The sequence below is a fragment of the Podarcis filfolensis genome, assembly GCF_964270895.1.
Source record: "Podarcis filfolensis genome assembly, chromosome: 6".
NCBI lineage: Eukaryota > Metazoa > Chordata > Lepidosauria > Squamata > Lacertidae > Podarcis > Podarcis filfolensis.
In genome coordinates, this window is record NC_139609.1 from 48,375,858 (window position 1) to 48,398,134 (window position 22,277).

General features: G+C 46.5%; 1 protein-coding gene across 2 annotated transcripts; it reads right to left on the bottom strand.

The window, feature by feature from the left end:
* Nucleotides 1–1,246: 1,246 nt before the first annotated feature.
* On the bottom strand, nucleotides 1,247–16,906 carry LOC310765361 (uncharacterized protein). Of its 2 annotated transcripts, none has more exons than XM_083620210.1 (2): nucleotides 16,670–16,906; nucleotides 1,247–5,641 (listed from the first exon to the last, which is right to left on the bottom strand). In XM_083620210.1, the coding sequence occupies exons 1-2, from the start codon at nucleotides 16,686–16,688 to the stop codon at nucleotides 4,401–4,403; spliced, it is 1,260 nt and encodes a 419-aa protein (XP_083476336.1). In that variant the 5' UTR covers nucleotides 16,689–16,906; the 3' UTR covers nucleotides 1,247–4,400. The 2 variants fall into 2 exon arrangements, with proteins under 2 accessions (XP_083476336.1, XP_083476335.1); XM_083620209.1 differs by lacking the exon at nucleotides 16,670–16,906 and adding an exon at nucleotides 6,424–6,672.
* Nucleotides 16,907–22,277: the final 5,371 nt, after the last annotated feature.

Below are 22,277 nucleotides of genomic sequence, written 5' to 3' on the forward strand. Positions count from 1 at the left end.
TATTGCTGCTTGTAAATCCATCCGTCATGAGAGCTTTCTCATTTGCTTTAGGGAAGGGTCGTAGTTCAGTAGCAGAGTTGAGGCAGAAGGTCCCAAGGTTCAATCCACAGCATCTCCAGGTAGGGCTGCAATTGTTCCTTTTCTGAAACCATGGAAAGCCACTGCCAGCCAGCATGGACAGTACTGAGCTAGATAGACAAATGGCCTGACTCTGTACAAGGCAGTATTTGTCATAAGCAGCATGTTGCTGATCTAAATCTAATTTTTCAGTTCTTCTTCAGGATTAAAGCAAACTCACCTGTTTCCCACCTGTCCCTCATGTTTCGGAGTTCAGCTATCTAAAGATTGTTGGATAATGTAAGTAATGCCTTTCAAAATTACAATGAATTATTTTCCCCAGCCAGTTCCGATTGGGGGGGGGGGGGAGTGTAGTAAGAGGAAGCATTAAAGCAGAGCTGACCAAATTACATCCACAAAAGTTGTGACACAATTGTGGGTTGGATTGCATTAGGCTAAGTTGTGGTGGGTGGGTGGTATTGCCTGGTAAAAAGGTAAAGGGACCCTTGACCATTAGGTCCAGTCGCAGATGACTCTGGGGTTGCGGCGCTCATCTCGCTTTATTGGCCGAGGGAGCCGGCGTACAGCTTCCCGGTCATGTGGCCAGCATGACTAAGCTGCTTCTGGCGAACCAGAGCAGCGCACGGAAACGCCGTTTACCTTCCCGCCAGAGCAGTACCTATTTATCTACTTGCACTTTGAGGTGCTTTCGAACTTTTAGGTTGGCAGGAGCAGGGACTGAGCAATGGGAGCTCACCCTGTCCCAGGGATTCGAACTGCCGACCTTCTGATCAGCAAGTCCTAGGCTCTGTGGTTTAACCCACAGTGCCAACTGCCTGGTAGGACAGAGCATATTCCATAGTTGTACATCTTTGATGAAAAGAGCATATTTTGCAGATATAGTAAGTCATTAATGTTGCACCTGCTGAATGTCTGTCTCAATAGGCAAATCCCACCCAGTTGTTCCACAGTGCCTCATTCTGAGTAAGGGTGCAGAAAAATGGCTGCAGAAAGAGGAGAAGCCAGCAGCAAGTCTATCACTGCAGCATGGGGGGGCAGTTTTGAGGAGGAGGAGGAGGAGGTGCGGTGGCAGGGGCATCATTTGCCACCTCAGGTGGCAAAATGTCTTGGGCCATCTCCATCCATATAACAGCAAGACGAAAGCAAGAAAAAGACATGCTTTTGCATCTTTGTTAAACGCTTACAAAACGTAGAACATAGCCATTTATTCCATGTTATTTACATCCCCCCCCACACACATACACTAGTATTCTTTTCTTCTCTTTTTGAAAGGGATGCAGCCCAAAAAGATCATAGATTGAATAGTTTACTGCAAAAGTTAGATCAGGACAAAAATATTTTACATTCAGTGTATTGTGGTTTATAACGATGGGGAGTTAAGATGCCAGTGTCTCTTTGGGAAGCAGAGCTTTCATCTGTCATATGGAATACCTTTATACAGCTGTATATCTTGCTCTTGAGAAAACTGGGAAGCATCGCAACACGGTAGAAAGAGCTTTACAATATCACAATTCAAGGACACAGTCTAACCAGGGGAAAGCACTTGAGGTGGTTGTGGAGCAGGCATAGTGTAAGGCATGGGGAGAGCCCCAGGGGGCCAGAGAGAGATACGCATTAGACACCTTGCAGGCCTGAGGTGCCTCATCCTCAGCCTAGAACAGGGTTTCCCAAACTTGGGTATCCAGCTGTTTTTGGACTACAATTCCCATCATCCCTGACCACTGGTCCTAGTTAGCTAGGGATGATGGGAGCTGTAGTCCAACAACAGCTGGAGACCCTGGCCTGTTGTTGTTGTTTAGTCGTTTAGTCGTGTCCGCCTCTTCGTGACTCCATGGACCAGAGCAGGCCAGGCACTCCTGTCTTCCACTGCCTCCCGTAGTTTGGTCAAACTCATGTTCGTAGCTTCAAGAACACTGTCCAACCATCCCATCCCCTGTCGTCCCCTTCTCCTTGTGCCCTCAATCTTTCCCAACATCAGGGTCTTTTCCAGGGAGTCTTCTCTTCTCATGAGGTGGCCAAAGTATTGGAGTCTCAGCTTCAGGACCCTGGCCTAGACTCTGACAAAACCTGCTGAGGACATTTTATGCCTTGAGGTACAGTACATTCTCTCTTTCAATTCCACATACACGATTAGATTGCTGGCGACTTAATTTTATCTTAACATTGGTGGCATCTCAGTATCCTCTACAGCAGCTGATGGGGCAACACCCCTACGAGGAAAGGCTGCAGCATTTGAGACGTTTTAGGTGACATGGCAGAAGTTTATGAAATTATACATCATGTGAAGAAAGCAGATAGAAAAATGTTCTTTCTCTGTCGTAACATTAGAACTTGTAGACATCCAATGAGGCTGAATGTTGGAGAGCAGATAAAAGTGCTTCTTCATGCAGTGCACAGTTAAGCTATGGAATTAGCTACCAAGAGGAGGCAGTGATGGTCACGAACTTAGGTGGCTTCAAGAAAGGATTAGACAAATATATGGAGGACAAGGCTATTGATGGCTAGTAGCCATGATGGTTATGTGCTGCTGTGGCGTTTGCCTCCTAGGTGGGTCATAAGGAAAGGGTTAAAATGAAGGTGATGTGATTGGCCAGTGGAAACTGACTGGAGGAGTTAGAGTGAGAGTTGGTGTTGTGTGAAAGTCAGTTGAGAGTTGGGAGCTGAAGAAGGAAGAGGGAGGAATAGTCTGTGGGTTGGTCGAGTTGTGTGGTGAGAGAGTGAGAGGAACTGTTAGGTGGAGTCAGATAGTTAGTTGGGATAATCAATTTGAAGTTGTTAGGAACGAATAGGACAGTTAAGGAACTAAGATTAAGAAACTGCCAAGAAAAACTAACTGAAACCATAAGCTTGTTCATGCCTATAAAATAAACTTGATTATTTGTTAATGTTACCAACTGACTGGACTCCATGTGTACCCGTGAGAAATGGGTTGGTGGCAGCGAAGAAAGCAATCACAGTGGTGGCACAGGGTCAATAGACTGTCAAACGTTCGGGGGCCCTGTGTGATCGCCACAGCTGCCTTTATAGCCAGAGGCAGTAATGCTTATGAGAGCAGAAGCCCAGCTTAGGAAGCTTGGCACACACCACGCTGTCTACCAACTTCTTGCTACTGATCTGCACCCCCAGCATCTGCTACCTGAGGTACTTGCCTCTGTCTGGCAAATGGAAGGGCCGGTGCTGAGAAGGGGAATTTTGCCAGTTGTGGCTTCTCCTGCCAATGGCAGTCCTAAGGGGAAAATATGAAACAAGAACTCTCTCTGTGTGTGAGTTTCATATGTTGATTTCTACTAACCAGCCACTCTAGTTTCATTAACCTCTCTGCCACATAAATTTCTATGATGCTCAGCTGCTGAATCATAAGAGCAGAAGGGGTCAAAACACCATCTTTAAAACAAGAGGCAGGACCTACCTGTCACCCCAGATCAGGCTACATGCATAGCAAGTTCCATGAGAATAAACAGAAGGAAATGAATGCACTTAACTTAGATCAGAGAAATGTTAATTGGATGTAGTGAAAATATGCTGAAAAAGTTTTTCAATGTTTAGAAGGACGGCAGAAAGAAAGGTGGCTATGTGCAGACCTCTCCACTAGATGTCACTCTCCTCCTTGCAGAGGAAACCTGAGCATTTAAATAACTGGAGGAGATTCCTGGAATGCAGAGCCCATCTATGACTGGTGTTTGACAGGGAAAGAAACTGCAGAGACCAGCTCACACAGCAGAAAAGGAGGTCAGTGAAGAGGGTTTGAGGATTTAGGTGGGAGCTTCAGGCAAAGCCAGGCAGGGATATGTAATACCCAAAAAAATCTAGAAATGCCAAAAAATTCTCTAAATAAAATGGCAGATTAAAAAATAATGGGCACAGCTGTTATCCTGTCCCAGTTTGCAACCTTCATCCCTGCTCATATGGGCTCCCCGCTGCCCCCAAGTCTTGTGTTCCTCATCTTATTTCCTGTAAGGAGGCTAGATCATGAGAAATCTTCTCCTCTACTGGAAACTGCAGTGCAATTTTTAAAAAAATTAATTCTATCAAAGGGCTAGAAACTGCAGCTCATACTATCCCTCCATCACACACACCCCAAACTGGAACAGACTCTAATACAAATGTTCTTCTAGGCATATTAATAACAACACCTGTGTCATTCCAAAGGCTCAGAAGAAAGAAGAACAAATCCCGGAACACAAAATCATTTACAAGAGAACTCTCATTATTTGTGAAGTTTGCATAATGTTGGGAGCTGGTGGTCCTGCTGCCCCTTTCATAAAATGGATAAGAATTAGCCTATTTTGTGTTCTTATCATACTATGGCTCAACAAGCAGCCTCAGCAAAGGTCAATGTTCTCATATTCCATGTGGTCCGAGTCCTCCAGCTCAATGCCAGGAACCAGGTTGTAATAATCTACCGACTGGTTCATATAGAGCTTTTCACGGTCTGCAGAATCCTTCAGAACGTCTGTCACACTCACTGTCTCGGCTTCAGACTCCCCACCTGTGTAACCTTCCTCTGCAACGGTCGGTTTTTTGGATCCCAACTTATCTTGCTCAAGGCTTTCCCCATTGGCCTTCACCAAGGAATCATCAGAAGCTCCCAGTTTGATCTCCACCTCTTCATAGAGGTCTCTGCTGCTCCCTAGTAGTGCAGCTGAAGGCTTTAGCAAGACCTGGTTCCTCAACAAGATGTTCTTCTCGCTCTCTGCACCCGATGCCATAGGCAGCTCACATGGGATGTAGCAGTGATGGTCCCCAGGGTCTTTGGAACCGTTCCTCTCCACTGTAGCCAGCCGGCATTCCTTCCCAGCATGAGGATGGTAGCTGGTTTTCTTCTGCCGCTTGCAAAAGCACCAGGTGACCAGAACCAGAATAGCCACCACAGGCAGGCAAACAAAGAGAGCCGTTAGGCTATGGTTCCGGCACACCTCCTGCTTAGGAATATCTCTGAGATTCATGCCATGGTAACGTTCTGGGGTGCTACAAGCCACCTCAACGTTAAATGGTACAGGCAGGCATTTTTCCAGATCTTCAAGCAAGCTGCAAGTACAGTGCCAGCTGTTGTTGGAGAGACCTAGCGTGAGGAGGGAGGGTTTGAAAATCCCTGAGGGAAGGGAAGACAAGTTATTGAAGGCAAGGTGGACCTCCTGGATTTGGTCAGATGCTTTCAGGAATGACTCAGGCAGCTTCTGGAGTTGGTTGCTCTCCAGATGAATGACACGCAAGCTGGGTGCATTTCTTAGGAAACCATCTGGGAGCAAACTTAGCTGGTTATGGTCTAAGTGTAGAATCTCCAATGTAGAAGAGCCATTCTCTGCGTTGATAATGTCTGATATGCCACAGTTTGATAGGTAGAGCTCCCTCAAACCCGCAGTTCCGGCAAAGATGCTCCAGTCCAAGGAGTTGATTTTAGTCCTGGTGAGATTCAAGCAACACATCTCAGGAGCCAATTTGGTCTGCAGTTCCTGGAAATCAACTTCTGCGCTGCAGTTGCACGTCTCTTCCAGAGCTCCTAACACGAGTTCTGTTGCTAAGAGGACCACGCCAAAGAGTATCAGTGTCCACCTCTTCTGACCTATAGCAAAAAAAGAGACAAGCATCAGTGATTTCTCACAGGTTACAGGCGGGAACTAGATGGCAACGTTGTTGTTCCTGGTTCACTCACAGACATAACAGACAATAATCTGTGAAGTGCCATTGCCTCTAAATTGGATTCCAGTAGTTCACCAAATTCACAAATAATGCATAGGTATTTTTAATACACACACACACACACACACACACACACACACACTATTAATGTGTCTGAGCTAAAATTCAGATTATAATGTGAATTAGATTTTAAAGAACCAGGAATACCATTTTATTTAATGCATTAGCACCCCCTAGTGGCCATGTATGCTTAAATACAGTAAACATTCAATTAAATTCTTTAAAGTTTTAACTGGGCTGGATTTGGGTTCATATGCCCTCTTTGGAAATTTAACCCCTGTCCAGTGAAACCTATACAGTGGTACCTCAAGTTAAGAACTTAATTCATTCCAGAGATCTATTCTTAACCTGAAACTGTTCTTAACCTGAAGCATCACTTTAGGTAGTGGGGCCTCCTGCTGCCGCTGCTGCACAATTCCTGTTCTCATCTTGAAGCAAAGTTCTTAGCCTGAGGTAATATTTCTGGGTTAGCAGAGTCTGTAACCTGAAGCGTATGTAACCCGAGGTACCACTGTAATGAGTATCAGCTTCAGCTCACTGCGAAAGGAGCTTAGAGTGGTACATATTTGACTATTCCATTCTTGCAATTATAACTTATGAAGCAACAACTCCATTACTTCCTAGCATATCAATGGGAACACACACCTGGAGGCTTCTGGTGGCTGCGTGGGCTAATGACATCACTAGTTTGTGCCCCTGCTGGTCGCTGGAGCTTATTACCATACAGGTGTAGCATCACAGAACAATATTCTTCCTTGAATGTCGCTAAGGATCAAGACCCAGAGGCCAAAGGGTTGAGAGCTCTCCTCCTCTTATCAGCAACCAAGGGCTCTGAGGAAGACTGTGCTATACCACTGCACCTGTACTTCACCCCCCCCCAATAGCCTGGTGACCTTAATCACACCACGCTTGTCACTGGGGGCACTGTGGAGTCACAGTGAACAGCATGACTCTCCTCCAAGTGCTAAGTTGCTGGTATGAGAAAGGGCAGCTACTACTGACCAGATTCAGGCAGCAGGATGTCCAAATCTGGGCCTGGATATATATAGTCTGTTGGTTGAGGCTGATAGGAGTACATTTAAACTTCATAATTTACAGCTTTATAACTTGGTTGTTGTTTAGTCGTTTAGTCGTGTCCGACTCTTCGTGACCCCATGGACCAGAGCACACCAGGCACTCCTGTCTTCCACTGCTTCCCGCAGTTTGGTCAAATTCATGCTGGTAGCTTCGAGAACATTATCCAACCATCTCGTCCTCTGTCGTCCCCTTCTTCTTGTGCCCTCCATCTTTCCCAACATCAGGGTCTTTTCCAGGGAGTCTTCTCTTCTCCTGAGGTGGCCAAAGTATTGGAGCCTCAGCTTCACGATCTGTCCTTCCAGTGAGCACTTAGGGCTGATTTCCTTAAGAATGGATACGTTTGATCTTCTCAAGAGTCTCCTCCAGCACCATAATTCAAAAGCATCAATTCTTCGGTGATCAGCCTTCTTTATGGTCCAGCTCTCACTTCCATACATCACTACTGGGAAAACCATAGCTTTAACAATATGGACCTTTGTTGGCAAGGTGATGTCTCTGCTTTTTAAGATGCTGTCCAGGTTTGTCATTGCTTTTCTCTCTGCAGTGATCATGGAGCCCAAGAAAATAAAATCTCTCACTGCCTACATTCCTTCCCCTTCTATTTACCAGGAGGTGATGGGACCAGTGGCCACGATCTTAGGTTTTTTTATGTTGAGCTTCAGACCATATTTTGCGCTTTCCTCTTTCACCCTCATTAAAAGGTTCTTTAATTCCTCCTCACTTTCTGCCATCAAGGTTGTGTCATCTGCATATCTGAGGTTGTTGATATTTCTTCCAGCAATCTTAATTCTGACTTGGGATTCATCCAGCCCAGCCTTTCGCATGATGAATTCTGCATACAGTGCAGGTTAAGAACTTAATTCATTCTGGAGGTCCATTCTTAACCTGAAACTGTTCTTAACCTGAGGTACCACTTTAGCTAATGGGGCCTCCTGCTGCTGCCACACTGCCACTACATGATTTCTGTTCTCATCCTGAAGCAAAGTTCTTAACCCGAGGTACTATTTTTGGGTTAGTGGAGTCTGTAACCTGAAGTGCCTGTAACCCGAGGTACCACTGTATATAATTCCGATTTGCAGGAAGTCACTCCTTTAGTATTGCAACACCTGTCCTCTGGAACTACTGACACTAGACAGGCACCCCTTCACTATACTGTTTTAGATGCTTGCTAAAAACTCATCTGTTCCAGCAAACCTATCCAGACACATAATTTAGTGCTTTCATTGGCCATCAATCACTGACTCGAACACCTAGCCAAAGAAAGAGACATTTGCAACTGTTTAGTATTATAATCCTCTGAATCGAAGGAGGCTTCCTTCAGGAGTGGTCTTGCATATTCTTCCTTCCTGGAACCATTCCCTGTGCTAGGAAGGCATTTATCATTTCCTGAACCTAGTCCCTTTCCAGTAGCTGCAAAAAGCCATGAAACGCAAAGGTTGAACACACAAGTGCTAGGCTGGGTCTACTGTACCTAAGACTAGCATTGACTACCACCCTAAATGTTGTTGGGCTCCAACTCCCTTCAGCCCCCGCCAGCATGGCCAATGGTCAGGGATGGTGGCAGCTGTAGTCCAGCAATATCTGGAATGCCACACATTCTCCTCTCCTTCTTTAAGGAAGTCAGGAAGAAGGGTCTAAGTAATTGTGTTCCCTCTAAGTTTGCCCCACTGATCTTCAGTGCAGAGCCAACCACTCCCTGCCACTTGTATTGAGGTGTCTCCCTCAGCCCTTCCTGTGTTGGTTACCTAGGCACTCTCATACGCTGATAGGGTTTCTGAAGCAACCAGACCAAACGCAAACAAAGAATTGCCTCCAAATCCCTTGCAAACAGAGATTAGCTCCATTTTTGCTGTTAACACAGCTCAGAGAAGTAATCACACTCTTGCTATGGTGGCCTTTAGACATTATATCAGCACCACGGGAGGCATTTTTCAAGGAGTGAGCGATCCCGTAGTACAGCTATTACTCACCACAGCCTGGGCAGGGCTGAGCATGAAGACCTTTCCTTGGAATTGTTACCTATCCTCCCAGAAGGAGTTTTGATTCTGTGATGTGGGGAAAGCCGCAAACTGGGGTCCTGGGATTCAAATGGTACTGCCCCACTGTGGGATGAACCCATTGGAAAAAAACAGCTCCCAAACTAGTGTTAGAAAGCTAGGAGCTAAATGGCACCTTAAACCTAGGTTATAGGAGCAACAACGGAATGTCTAGGCGCACTTTTTTATAACAAGAATACAAAGCTGAAAATGAATGAACTCTGGGCTAAAATCTTATGTTGATTTTCACATGGTCTAGTCCTCATCTGAAGACTCCAAAAAACAAAGCCATGCTTCCCCTGCCCACCAAGCTAATATTCTTAAGAGGGTCCCTTCTGCAGTCTTCAGAGAGTGGCTGGAAGTAGGGAGGTAGAAAAAGGTCCTCTTTTCCTTCCACTCTGCAGACAAGCCCTGGATTCTCCTTTACCCTCTTTCCTTCATATAAATATATCTTTTTGGCACCACAATTAACACATATTAAAGGCCTATACAGCTGATGGCAGAGACACCCACCTTGAGTGTCCAGTTCGCAAACCTTAGGTTTAAGGGTCCTTCAATGATCCTACTCCAAACTTTGATTTTTAACATCACTGTGAGAGTCTGAGGTAGATAACACTTTAACATGCACTACTTAAACCATTTTAACTAATTGGCTGGTATACCGTATTTTTTGCTCTACAAGATGCAGCAGACCATAAGATGCACCTAGTTTTTGGAGGAGGAAAGCAAGGAAAAAAATATTCCGAATCTCAGAAGCCAGAACAGCAAGAGGGATTGCTGCGCAGCGAAAGCAGCAATCCCTCTTGCTGTTCTGGCTTCTGGGATAGCTGTGCAGCCTGCTTTTGCTCCATAAGATGCACACACATTTCCCCTTACTTTTTAGGAGGGAAAAAGTGAGTCTTAAAGACCAAAAAATAGGGTATTTCAAAATCAAAGCACATCATACCTTAAAAGTACATTAAACAAGGCAACTAAAACCTAAACAAAACATGTTGGGTTTAAAAGAAAAGAAAGTTTTCAGGACCCCAATCCATATTTTACTTGGGAGGCAGCCCCATTGAACTTGGTTGGGACTTACTTCTGAGTAACAGTGGCAATTTTAATCTGAAATCTTAGATGAAGTACTGCACCCAAGAGCTTAGGAACTGTTCCTGTTCATTAAATTCCCTGTCGCAAAACGCGCCTAGAACAATGGGAGTTTCGAACGCTGTCCCAAACTGCTGTGATAACATTTCTCTCAGTCTAGCATACCTCACAGGGTTGTTCTGAGGATAAAATTGGGAGTGGGAGAACCATCTATACCACCTTGTGCTCCTTGGAGAAGAGGTAGGCTCAAAGTGTAATAAATAAATAAAATTAATGAAAAGTTTCTCTGGAATGCAATATGGAGCACCTTAAAAGGTTAGTGCATAGGCAAGTAATATAATAGGCAGGCTGGTTTTCATGGGACTAGAAGGATCCACTGAAAGGATCCACTCTACTAGGCAAAGGTTAGGCAGACAGCACATAGTTCAGGGGAAGTGAACCCAATGCGATCTCACTGAGTGCTTGAAGCATTTTAAGTGCATCTGAAGCTGCTTCTAATAAACATTTCACAAGGGGAGAGGAAAGTTGGCTGCAGAGAAGCTCTTCTGCAGTGGTGCCATCAGGGTAGGGCTTTGGGGCTGATGCCTGGGGCTCCACTCCGCAGAAGGAGCAAGAGGTTCCCCCAAACACAGAAGGCATAGCTGTCAACTTACAGATTTGAAAATAAGGGACCAGCAGCCTTGAAAATAAGGGACCAGCAGCCAAAATAAGGGACCTGCAGCCTCACCTGTTCCAGGCACTCCAGTCTTCCTGTCCTCCTGCAGTCTGGTCAAACTCATGCTGGTAGCTTCGAGAACACTGTCCAACCAACTTTGTAACCAGAGGTTTAACTGAATAGAATCTGAATCACATGCACCACAAGGCCTATGCAGCCTCAACTTAAGATGGCTCCCCGGCCTGGCTTTGCACTGCAAAGTTTGCAGCAGCACGTGCAACAAAATGGCGTCCAGCATTCAAAAACCTCCTCAGCTTGCATTAACTAGCACACACAAGGCATGCAAGTTCCACCCCCAGTCGTTCTTAGACTTCTTATTGGGTGAGCAACACAGCCAAGCAACACAGTTGGAGCCTCCGTCCTCCCTGGACGGCAGGGAGGGAGGGAGAGGAGCTGCTTCCTTTGAAATTTAAGGGACATCATTTAAGGGACATTTATGGGACATCCACCAATAAGGGACAGCAGCGGGACATGGCGCTCGAATAAGGGACTGTCCCTTCAAATAAGGGACACTTGACAGCTATGCAGAAGGGCTGTCTTGTTACATTTTGAAGCGAGCAAAGTCATAATAATTTAAAAAGGGCATTCTCAGAAGTCCAGAGTCTAAAACAAATTGCTAGAGTGCGCTACTTCCTCTCTGTCTGTCATGTAGTGACCTTCTGACGATATGGAAAAAAGAAAACCAGAATGATTGGAACTGTGTTTCTGAAGCTTTTGTAACCTGGAATAGGGTTTTTGGGTTTTTCTATGGATTAGAACAGAAAGCACAATTTACCCTTGCACTCAAGAGAGATGCTCTAATGGTAGCCAAGAGGCTGATATTGATGAACTGGAAGAGTAAAGATTGGATTGATAATATGATAACACTTGCAACCTGCGAACGGACTGCTTACAGACATAGACTCTGCTTGGATAAGTATGACAATATCTGGAACAAATTTATACAAAATGTAGTAGACTATTAATTTTTCTATTAGGATAACATCAAATTTATAAAAGAATGTATGGGTTAGGGTATTTTTTATACATATTCATATAATGTTTTTCCCCCCTTTACACAGTTCTGTGTTTTGTTCCTTTCCCTTTCTTCTTCTTCTTTTTGTATCACTTTACTGCTTTATATTTGTCCCCCCCCCACAATAAAATATGAATTAATTAAAGAGAGAAAGAGAGAGAGAGATTTTGTTGGTCTGCTACCAGAAAGATGGGCAGGCATCGTTGCAACTAATGATCAATATTGCCCGCAACTCTGTCCACTCTTCCCTTTTACTCAAGGGTTCAGGATGAGGCCAGGCTTCCAGGGCAATGGTGGTGTTTCTGGAATTCTCTCATGCCTGTCAGGGAGACTCATTCCCTTGGAAAGATGCCACTGCCCATGTATGGGCAGAAAGAGGGAGGATCAATGCTGCTTGGGGCCTCTGTGTTTCAACAGGCAGAGAGTGGTGGATGAATCCAAAACACTGGCTTAACTTTTTTAAGGCATGTCTTGGCACACAGTTTGGAAATCCCTGGACTAGAATGTACCATGTAGAAACTCTTGCTAGTAGATTCCAGGGGCGGGGAGGCACAACCTCAAACTGGTGCTCATATATATATCATGTATTTACAACATTTATCTGCTGTAACTGGATGCCATTTCACTTATATAAATAAATGACTTCAGTCCCAAATATCCTTCCTTGCAGCACCTCTTGGGTGTTAAGGTCCTTCACCCTCAGAAGCTCAGGCGTGGGGCTGACCCATGAGAGAGAGTTCTCTGTGGCTGCCCCTACATTGTGGAGTTCAGTCCCCACAGAGGTGTGTCTGGCACTTTCATTGTACAGCTTTCATCCTATGCTGAAGATACGCAGCTCTTAACCCTTGCCTTTGACACTTGAGAGATATAAAAAAATTTAGGACCCACTCTAGTTGCGATTGTAATTTGTTTTAAGGTGTTTTTAAAGTTGTATTTTACATTGTTCTGATCTGGAACAGCTTAATTCTGAGCTTTTAAGACCTCAGACCTAGATTTCTAAAAGCTAAATTGCTTCTTATTTGTCTCTCTTGACAACCTCCCATCTTATAGCCAAGCCAGCCGCTACTTGTGTTTCTACAATGTTATGCTTCTGCCATTGTGTGTAATCGGAAGCTGTGGTGCTTTGGAACCCGTTCAGGAGACATTGATTTTATCTAGGCAGTGCTGGAACAATTAAAATACCTTGGGCCGGAATAGGGTCCCTCCCTGGACTCTTCCTGAGCAGCGATGTCAGCTTTTCCTCCCCAGGCTATTGTCCTTAAAGGTCCAGTGACCATTCCCAACTCGTAAAGCAGCTTATTAAAATTAGTGCCCAATTCCCTGAGAAATGTATAAGTGGCAAAGAGCAGCAGCCATATCTCTGTTGGTGTGAACAGAAACCAGCACTATTTTGGCCAGGAGCAAAATCGTTTTTTTCCAGAAGGGTCATGATTAAACTGTAGATTTGTATTTGTCATGGAATCATAGGATGAAAATTAGTACAGTACTAATGAGTTTCCCAAAAAAATGAGACAAATTCATGGTAGTCAGGCCAAAACAATATCTGTTAAGGTACAATTTTGTGGGAGGGATACAGACCCGAAATTTTCTAGCTACTAGAATGCTTGACAATGGATGGCTTGCTTCACAAATGTGCTTTTGTTGTACCATTTCCTTTGAAGCATCTGACTCAGGCTGCTGTTAGGCACAGGATATTAGATTAGATCCATAGCATTCACAAGGCAGTCTGTGATCCCTTTGTTTACAGCCTCTGGGCCGGCCCTAACATTATGCCGATTGAGGCAGTTGCCTCGAGCAGTGGATACTGGGTGGTGGCGGCAGTAACCATCCTCCTTGAGCTGGTAGAAGTAAGATCCCAGTAGTGGGAATGCTTGCTGTGTTGCCTAGCCTCCTTCTCCCAATGTGTCACAGAGAGCACAACTGTGAGCAGGCAAAGAGGCACCTTGCAGCCCAGGCCATGAACTCCCATAGGCATCACACACTCCAGTCATGTGATATGTATTGGTGCAGCTGCTGCAACACAGAATTACTTTCTGCAGGTAGCATATAGGTGTCAAGCAGAGTGGGAGCAAGGTGCTGGAGGAAAGAGCTGTGTGTGTGTCATGCAACCTGGCCTGCACCCCATTAGCACATAAGAAAAGCCCTGCTGGATCAAACCAAAGCCCCATCTAGTCCAGCATTCTGTTCTCAACATGGTCAACATGTTGATGTCCACAGGAAGCCCACAGGCAATATGTGAGCATGACAACACTCGCCCTACCCACTAAGCTAGCCTGCTGCGCTTGGGTGAAGTGAGAGATGCTGCCCCATCAAAAGCACTGAAGTAGGATTCAGTTGCTAGTCTAGTCCGCGTCTGTGTGTGCAACTGAGGAGGAGGGAATATTGTCCTTTGTCCCAGGCGGCAAAATTATTGGGTCAGCTATGGGTTTTATTCTTCTTACCCCATTTCCCATACCTGGTCCAGGTAGCTCTCTCAGGTGGTGAGTGCACATCTCTCCCCCGCCTCCTTTTCTAGCATAACATGCACATGGAAAGCTGAATCATATATCCCTGGTAGGGAAGTTAATGAGCTTCAAAGTAAGGCAGAATGCATTGACCCTCTCCCTGCTAGGGGAGGTCATGAGTTCTCCGTTTCCATGTTATTCTGAAAGCACAAAATCCAGGTATGCAGCTGACTCACAGGCACACTCTCACCATTTCCTGCATTGTGAAATGCTGCCCTAAGGTGGCCACTTCCCATCGCTAGACCTCTGTTTACAGCCTTGTTACCAGGGTAAAATAGCTCTCTTGTGGGCAGAAACAAATGACCAGAATGCTCACGGGTGCTAGGCATTGCACTGCTCCACAGTGCAGGTGAAAGACTGCCTATTTTAATACTCCCCATGTACACTAGACCACAGTTGTCTGCCTGCAAGGGGTGGGATGTAGCATCTCATTTGCCTCTGAACAGTGATTCAGAACTTACCGTCACCACATACTTCTTGCTCAGACATCCTAGCGATGGCTCTAATGTTCTTTTCTGCCTAACCCGTCAGGCAAGCTACCCTGTTTGCCCTACCCTGCTCCACACCTTACACCCAGGTCTGCATTGCGATATCTTGCAATAGGATGCCTATATCCCACACTGTAACCCTGTAAGAGACACTGCTCTTTTCACCTGCTCCCTTCTCATGGGCAGCCCCTCCACAGTCTCACATGCTACATTGGGCCAGGATAGACAAATGATGTATTGCGTCCATGCTGTGCGACTTGCACAAGTGACGCGAGGATGTCGCACAATGTGCACACACAGCGTGTGCACGGTTGACATGGAATTTTGAGGTGGCTCAGCCTCTACTTGAAAATGTGGGGGGTCCTCGGCCTCCGCCCCCCTCAGATGGCGCCCTGCACACCACAATTCCATGTACAGAAGTTGACGGGACAGGTTCTTGAATCTTACTTCAACATTTGTGACAGGGCAGCATCCTCCACCACACGAGGGCAGACACCTGTAGCACACACAGCTCCACCCTCCAATACCTGCTTGCCGCCCCTGAGCAGTTGCCACCTGAGGCAGCTGCTTCACTTTGCCTAATGTTAGGACTGGCTCCGGGACCAGCTCTGGCTATTCCTTCCCCAGCTCTTCTTCAAAGGAGGAGTAGAACTTGGGGGTGCTGACACACAAAAGCATGGTGCCGCCACTGTATGCTGAACGTTCCCCCAGTAACCAATTCTGTGCCAGGGGGAGTATGTAAACCTGGAGAGAAAGCAGCTGCCTCAGGGGAATTGCCTGGTGTGTAACAATTATACCAGCACAGGTAGTGCACCCTTGGTGACCTTTCCTGAAGTTTACTATTTGCCTGGTTACAAAAATATAGCAAACAAGCTATCACGCCTTTACAGAGCCACCCATTCCTCTCCCAGGGACTGCTGCCCCCTAGAGCCCTGGGGGTGCAAGTGACTCGGAGAGAAGGGCAATTGAGGAACTGTGGGAAACCCGGCCGAAAAGATGGAAAGCGATACCCTCCCTTGGACCTGCTTCGCGCCGCCAGGCAGTGGCGATGAGAGAAACGTTTCATTTCTCCCCCAGAAGAGCTAAATGCTGCCCTGATGCTCACGCACTTTCACCCACGAGAATACGGTCCAGCAAGAGGTATCTTTTTACCTTCTTTTGTTACGCCCTGCGGCACACAAAATACTCTGAAGAGCAGTCCTATCCCCTCACCCCACCTGTTTGCGTTTTTGAAAAGGGTGAAGTCTTTCCCCCTCCCCTTCATGTTTGGCTGAAAAGAGGAGAAACGGATACTCAGGGCCCTTTGACTGCGGGGCAAACCAGGGAGGCAAGAAAGCGGATTTTCCTCCTCAGTGGCCGCCTCTCCCCCCCCCCCCCCCGCCTGGATCAGACTTGGAACAATGAGGCCCCTGTTTCTTTAAGACTCGCCGGCCGAAACTCCGCGTTCTTCTCCCTCAAAATAACTTGACCAGAGGGGAGCCTGGTCTCCCGGGATACAAGGTCAGAAACAGAGGGCATCTTCTCTGTGCTTCATGGCAAACCACCTCGGGCCGAGCCAAGAAATGGCAGGGGGACCCTCGTCGCCGTCCCAGATTGCTTCCCACTTGACAGATCAGCTTAGCGCTCCTGGGAACAACGCAGCTCGCTTTTCCCACACAGGCGAGCAGGGCAGCTGCGCGCGATCGCCACCCCCAAACTCTTAGGGTGTAGTGGGGATTAGACGAGGGCTCCCCCTATAGATGGGTGGAGATACAACCTGACCCCCCCCGCCTCGCCCCAAAGTCTCATTGACCCACTGATTCATTGATCCAATATCTCGGCTGCGCTGGACGGCCGCTCGTAATGGAGCAAGAAACGCAAGGGGGCGCTCTCGCGCGGGAGGGGTAAGGGGAACCCTAGGCGAACCCCACCCGCCTCGCCCAGGGCGGTGGGGGTAGCGCGCCCAGCCCTGAAGATGTCCAGGCACTCACCTGCCCCGTCCCGTCCCATTCTCTGGGCGCGTTGCGGGGAGCCTCTCTCAAGGCTCTTCCATACCTCGGGCGCTCCGGGCTGCCTGGCGGTGCGCGATCTCTGCCGCCGGGCAGCACTTGGCTCTGCCTTCTTCCCCGGGGCGTGGCCCCCGCGGAACTGTTGCAAACGGCGCCTCGCCTGGGCTAGAAGCAAGCCGGCAGGCGCCTCAACGCCACGGTCCGCTCACCCAACACACTGGAATTTCAGGGCAACTGCGCGCATCTAAAAGCCAGGACAAACCTCTTTCCCGCACCTTGCATTTGGGCTCTGCTGAGAGAAATGTGGTTCTCTTGGCGTCCTGGCCGCCTGGCCTCTGTTCTTTACCCAGGCTGCGAAATCCACCTTGTGATCACCTGCTGAAGAGTTCTGTGCAACTGGGAAGTTTGCACCAAGAGAAATTGATCTAATAGAACCTTCATCTTTATATATATATATTTTAGATTCATGCTAGATATTCAAACGAATATTAATGTGTGGATGTATCATGTTTACAGCTCCAGCTTTCAGGGTGTGGTTTTGTAATACTATCAGTAATACATATTTGTCAGTAATAATATTTGCATTCCCATTGTCTATTGTCTGCTTGACAACTTGGTGTGTTCACCAGGATACCTCAAGCCACTTATCTGGTCAAAATTATATATATATAGAGTTGCCTATAAAGGCTCATCTCATCATGAAACCAGAGCAGTACCCACCAGAGAATTTACTGAGCTAGCCTCAGGGGAATAAATGAAAGCAGTACAGCCAAAGCATTCACTTCAGAACTTGCTTGTGGGGACTAGATCCTTTGCCTCGAAGGGAACGCGCTTTCGGGAGCCAGGACATTGAACTGGAGCTTTAGAACAAGGATGGAGAAATTATGGCCCTCAAGGTGTTGTTGGACTCCTAACACTGGAGAGCTACTGATAGTCAGTGTGGTCTGTACAAGGCTAGAGAGATCGTTTTGGCATTCTATTATACATCTGACTTACATGGGAGGAAGGTGCATGAAAATAACTTATACTTCCAAGTGCGCAGAGGGGCAGGTGTGTGTGCGAAGGTGGGGGCCTGTCTGAGTCAGTGATTTCAGAGGCCATTTGTCTGCCCTGATGCCAGGATGTTTGTCCAGCCAGTGCAGCAGGAACATAGACACCCCATGGCTTATGGCCCCCAAAGCATGCACAATTCAAGCCCCTTTCCAATGACCCACCACCTAGCCCGGTTTTACTGATTTATTAATTCCGAATCCCGCGTTGCAACATTAACCAGGGAGAAGCAATTTTGTTACAGTTTAACTCTGTGGTGCTTTGCTTTACCCCCACCCCCACCCGCTGTGAATCACCTTTTGCACACAGCTCCTTTTCTCTGCTAGCCCTTTTCCTTTACACAGGAATACTCTTTTCTCTCTGCACTCAGAGTCAAATGCACTCTTTCCTCTCTTTGCACAAGATCTGCATCCTTCTCTCACTTGTGCTACTATTATTCTCTTTCCCCATCTGCAGTTCTCATGACTTCCCCATTCACAGAACTTGCTGCTTTCCCGGACACCTCAAATATACATCCTCTTTCCTCCTGCCACTGCAAATAAATCACACCCTCTGCTCCTCATTGCACCTCATAGTACTACAGCAAATACCCCACCTCTATGTCACCCAACTTTTCTCCTTCTCCAGCCCCCAGGCCTCTCTACACCCTTATCTCTAAGCTTCTGTATTTGGTTTCTCTTTCTGCCCTACCGAGTTCAGTGGCAGTAGCCCACAGGTCTTTTGCTCTTCCAGCAACCCACATGTTAAGGGAGATGGAAGGTGGCCATGTCGTGTGGCTGGCTCCTGTAACAGACTGGCAAGGTAAAGTTAAAGGGACCCCTGACCATTAGGTCCAGTCGTGACCGACTCTGGGGTTGCGGTGCTCATCTTGCTTTATTGGCCGAGGGAGCCGGCGTACAGCTTCCGGGTCACGTGGCCAGCATGACTAAGCCGCTTCTGGTGAACCAGAGCAGCGCACGGAAACGCCGTTTACCTTCCCGCTGGAGTGGTACCTATTTATCTACTTGCACTTTGACGTGCTTTCGAACTGCTAGGTTGGCAGGAGCAGGGACCGAGCAACGGCAAGTCCTAGGCTCTGTGGTTTAACCCACAGCGCCACCTGCTGCACCTGCTTGAATCCCTTCTGGAAGCAGGTATATCAGCATTTGCCAATGTACCAGGGGTGGGTGGGGTGTTCCAAAACTTTGCTTTCCAGGCAGTTGCTGGAAATCTGGCTTTTGTCACTCTCTTCATGACAATATTCCTCCCTGCTGCCTCTGCAATGCACCTTCCTGCTCATCAATGGTCCTTCATCAAACTGGAGGGAGGATTTGAGTGGGTCAGTTTTGTTAGCTCAACCTCATAGTAAACAATACTCGGCTTTAGAATTACAAGCGTAAAGTGGATTATTAATATAAGCAAATTAACATTGGGGTTCCCCTTCTTGCCCAACCAAAAGAGGTAGAAACAATCCTCCTTATATGCACTGATGTACTGATTAATTGGCCCCTTGGGCCTGAATAACTCTGGGTAACTCTTACTACCCAGGGAAAAACCCAGGCTAGTGGTTTAACTGCGAAACATGCAGGCACCTGGGGGGCATGAACTGACTGGCTGATTAATTGGCCACTAGGGCCTCTCAGCAGCTCTAGCAATGTATATCTGCTCTGGAAAAGTCTATTTGGATATGCTTACCCAGTTCCATTTTAGTTTTGTGCCTTGAGATTTGGGTCATCTGACAGAAGAACCAGGTGACACAAATCCAAAAGTGCAAAATTTGGAGCAAACCTACACAATTTGTGTAAAGAATGATGGATTGAAACCAACCTGCATACCCTCCAACATTCCTCCAATGAAAATAGGGACATTCTAAGGAAAAGTGGGACATTTCGGGATCAAAACAGAAACTGGGATAGCTTCTCTAAATCAGGGACATCCCTGGAAACTAGGGACACTTGGAGGGTCTGAACCTGCATCGCTTGGCATCTTTTAGCTTTAATTCCAAGACTGAGGAAGAGTTATGTGTAATCCAAAAGCTTGCTTCCATCATGTTTTCACAATTGGTTGTTTTAAAACTACATAATTGTATTTTGTGTGTGTGTGCTATGTGGGGTTGATCCAGCTACCAAGCACTCTGATCCTCTCAATCCTCATTTAGAGCCTTGGGTTTATGAAACTGCTGAGAGATCACTGGTGCTTCACAATTTTTATGTTCAGTATACGTCAAATGAAGGTTGGCAGCTCAAAATTTTAAGCCGTCTTCCTGATCTTGCCATGATCAGTTGCAAAATTTGCATTGAACATAACAGGGTCAAGACGACTCCCTAGAAACCTTTCCTCCTACTGACAGCAGAACTTTGGGAAAGTGGCATGAGGCTCTGGCAGGGTCCTAAAGCTGGGAAAGCACTAACTAGGTTTTGGAAAGGAGAGGAGGGGGAGACTCCACGACCCTGCCAGAGCCCTCACACCTCCTTTCCAAAGCCCAGTGCCTCACTTACCTGGCTTTGGGAAGGCAGCATAGTGGCTGCTTTGTGTTGGACCCTCCTGGCCTAGAGAGTACAATCCTGCATTTGGCCTGCAGGCCAGAGCATCTGTATCCCTGATGCAGGGCTTCCCAATCCCAACTTGATTGAGTTGGTTGCCAGGGCAGAACTTTCACACAGCAGTGGGGGGAAATTATACTTCATTGTAGGAATCAGCCTAGAGGAGGGTCAAAATAGAATCGGGAAGTTTTTTTGGCTCTGTTTGGAATAACTTTGCTTGGATTCTTGGTGATCTCTTCTACAAGATCAGTTACATCCCACAATCAGAAGTCTTCTATCTACTGAATGAATTATGATGGGACCATCCAGCAAAGGAATATTAAGCACTCTATGTAGATCAGCCAGCAGAAGAGACTGACTGTATCCAAACAGATTCAGAAACAAAGAGAAGTCTATGTACATCAAGAGAACACTGGAGGGCTCTGCAAAGGCTAGTTTAGCATAGGTACACCAGCACCCTGTGAACAATACAAGTCTCATAGCAACAGGCACAACAGTGTTCTGGCCCCAGGGACTTTTCAGGGGAAAAACCAAAAAAAGTGGTGTGCAGAAAAAGGGAAACAAGCCCAGAGGAACTTCCCCTTTCAGGATGTGACAGAGGAAATAGCTTTTAGGTAGTGGCAGGCAGTTCCTGGATGGGAACTTAGGAAACATTCTGAGATGGATGCACTTGCTGCAAGTGGCATTGGAATCTTTCCTGGTGGAATTACTGAACGGGCGAAGTGGGAACCTGGAATATGATTAGGCTGAGAGTTGTGAGTCTGTCCCACAGGTGTGTCAGTGACCTAGAGATGCAGAACTGTTTGCAAGTCATCCCAACAGTGCAAATGACTGAGGCAGCAACACACAACGTACCTTTAAAGAAGCAAGCACCACATCTTCATACCTAATGCCAAATTAAGTCTTAGGATGCTTTCCTGGCCTCTGCATCACTGCATTTCCAAAGGGGGCCAATCTGCTCACCCAAATTATGTGTTCTTTATCCTTCTAGCATGAATCAAGATGAGCAAGAGGGTCTGAATTTTTATCTTGGAAGTTGGTAGCTCTGTAGATTATAATTTCTTCTGTCCTAGTTGAGATAATCCACTCCTGGAGCACTGCGCCTTCCATTTCTCTATTCTTCATCTCAACACCACCGGCTTCTTGTCTCAGTGTTTTAGGCCCAGCATATGGGTAGAGGTGGTGGCATAATTATTTATATGCAGGGTCTGATGTCGAGAGGGTCTCAACTCTGCCTGTTACTCATAACACAACTGATGTGCTGTCATTTGTATTTGAGACTAGTGGTTACAGCTAGGTAACTTTAAACTCTGTACCTAGTGACTTGTATCCAATGCAGCACTAAGTCTTCTTCTTTGGCAATCAAGTGTAGCTGAGTAAGATTGTCTTCCATGAACATGGTCTTAATAGTGGGTCCGTAAGTGACTGTGGAGGCCAATTCTGGATCCACACATTCTTCCAGAGTGGGGACATAGGTTTCCAGGTGGGAGTTGATCACAGTGAGTCTTCCATATGTGCCTTCTTCTTAGCATGTTTCTCCCTTTTGTCCTGAGTTTGAGTGTCTTCAAAGTCCATGACACCTTTGGTAAAGGCTGTTATCCAATTGGAGCGCTTGCAGGCCAGTGTTTCCCAGTTGTCTGTGTTTATACTACATTTTTAAAGATTTGCCTTGAGAGAGTCTTTAAACCTCTTTTGCTGACCACCAGCATTACACTTTCCATTTTTAACTTCAGAATAGAGTAGTTGCTTTGAAAGACGATAATCAGGCATCTGAATAACATGACCAGTCCAACAAAGTTGATGTTGAAGAATCATTGCTTCGACACTGGTGATCTTTGCTTCTTCCAGTACGCTTGTCTTCCCAAGTGATATGTAAATTTTTTCAGAGACACTGTTGATGGAATCTTTCAAGGAGTTGGAGATGGCATTTATAAGTGGTCCATGTTACACAAGCATACAGTAAGGTTGGTAGTACAATAGCTTTGAAAACAAGCATTTTGATTTCCCTGCAAATGCCC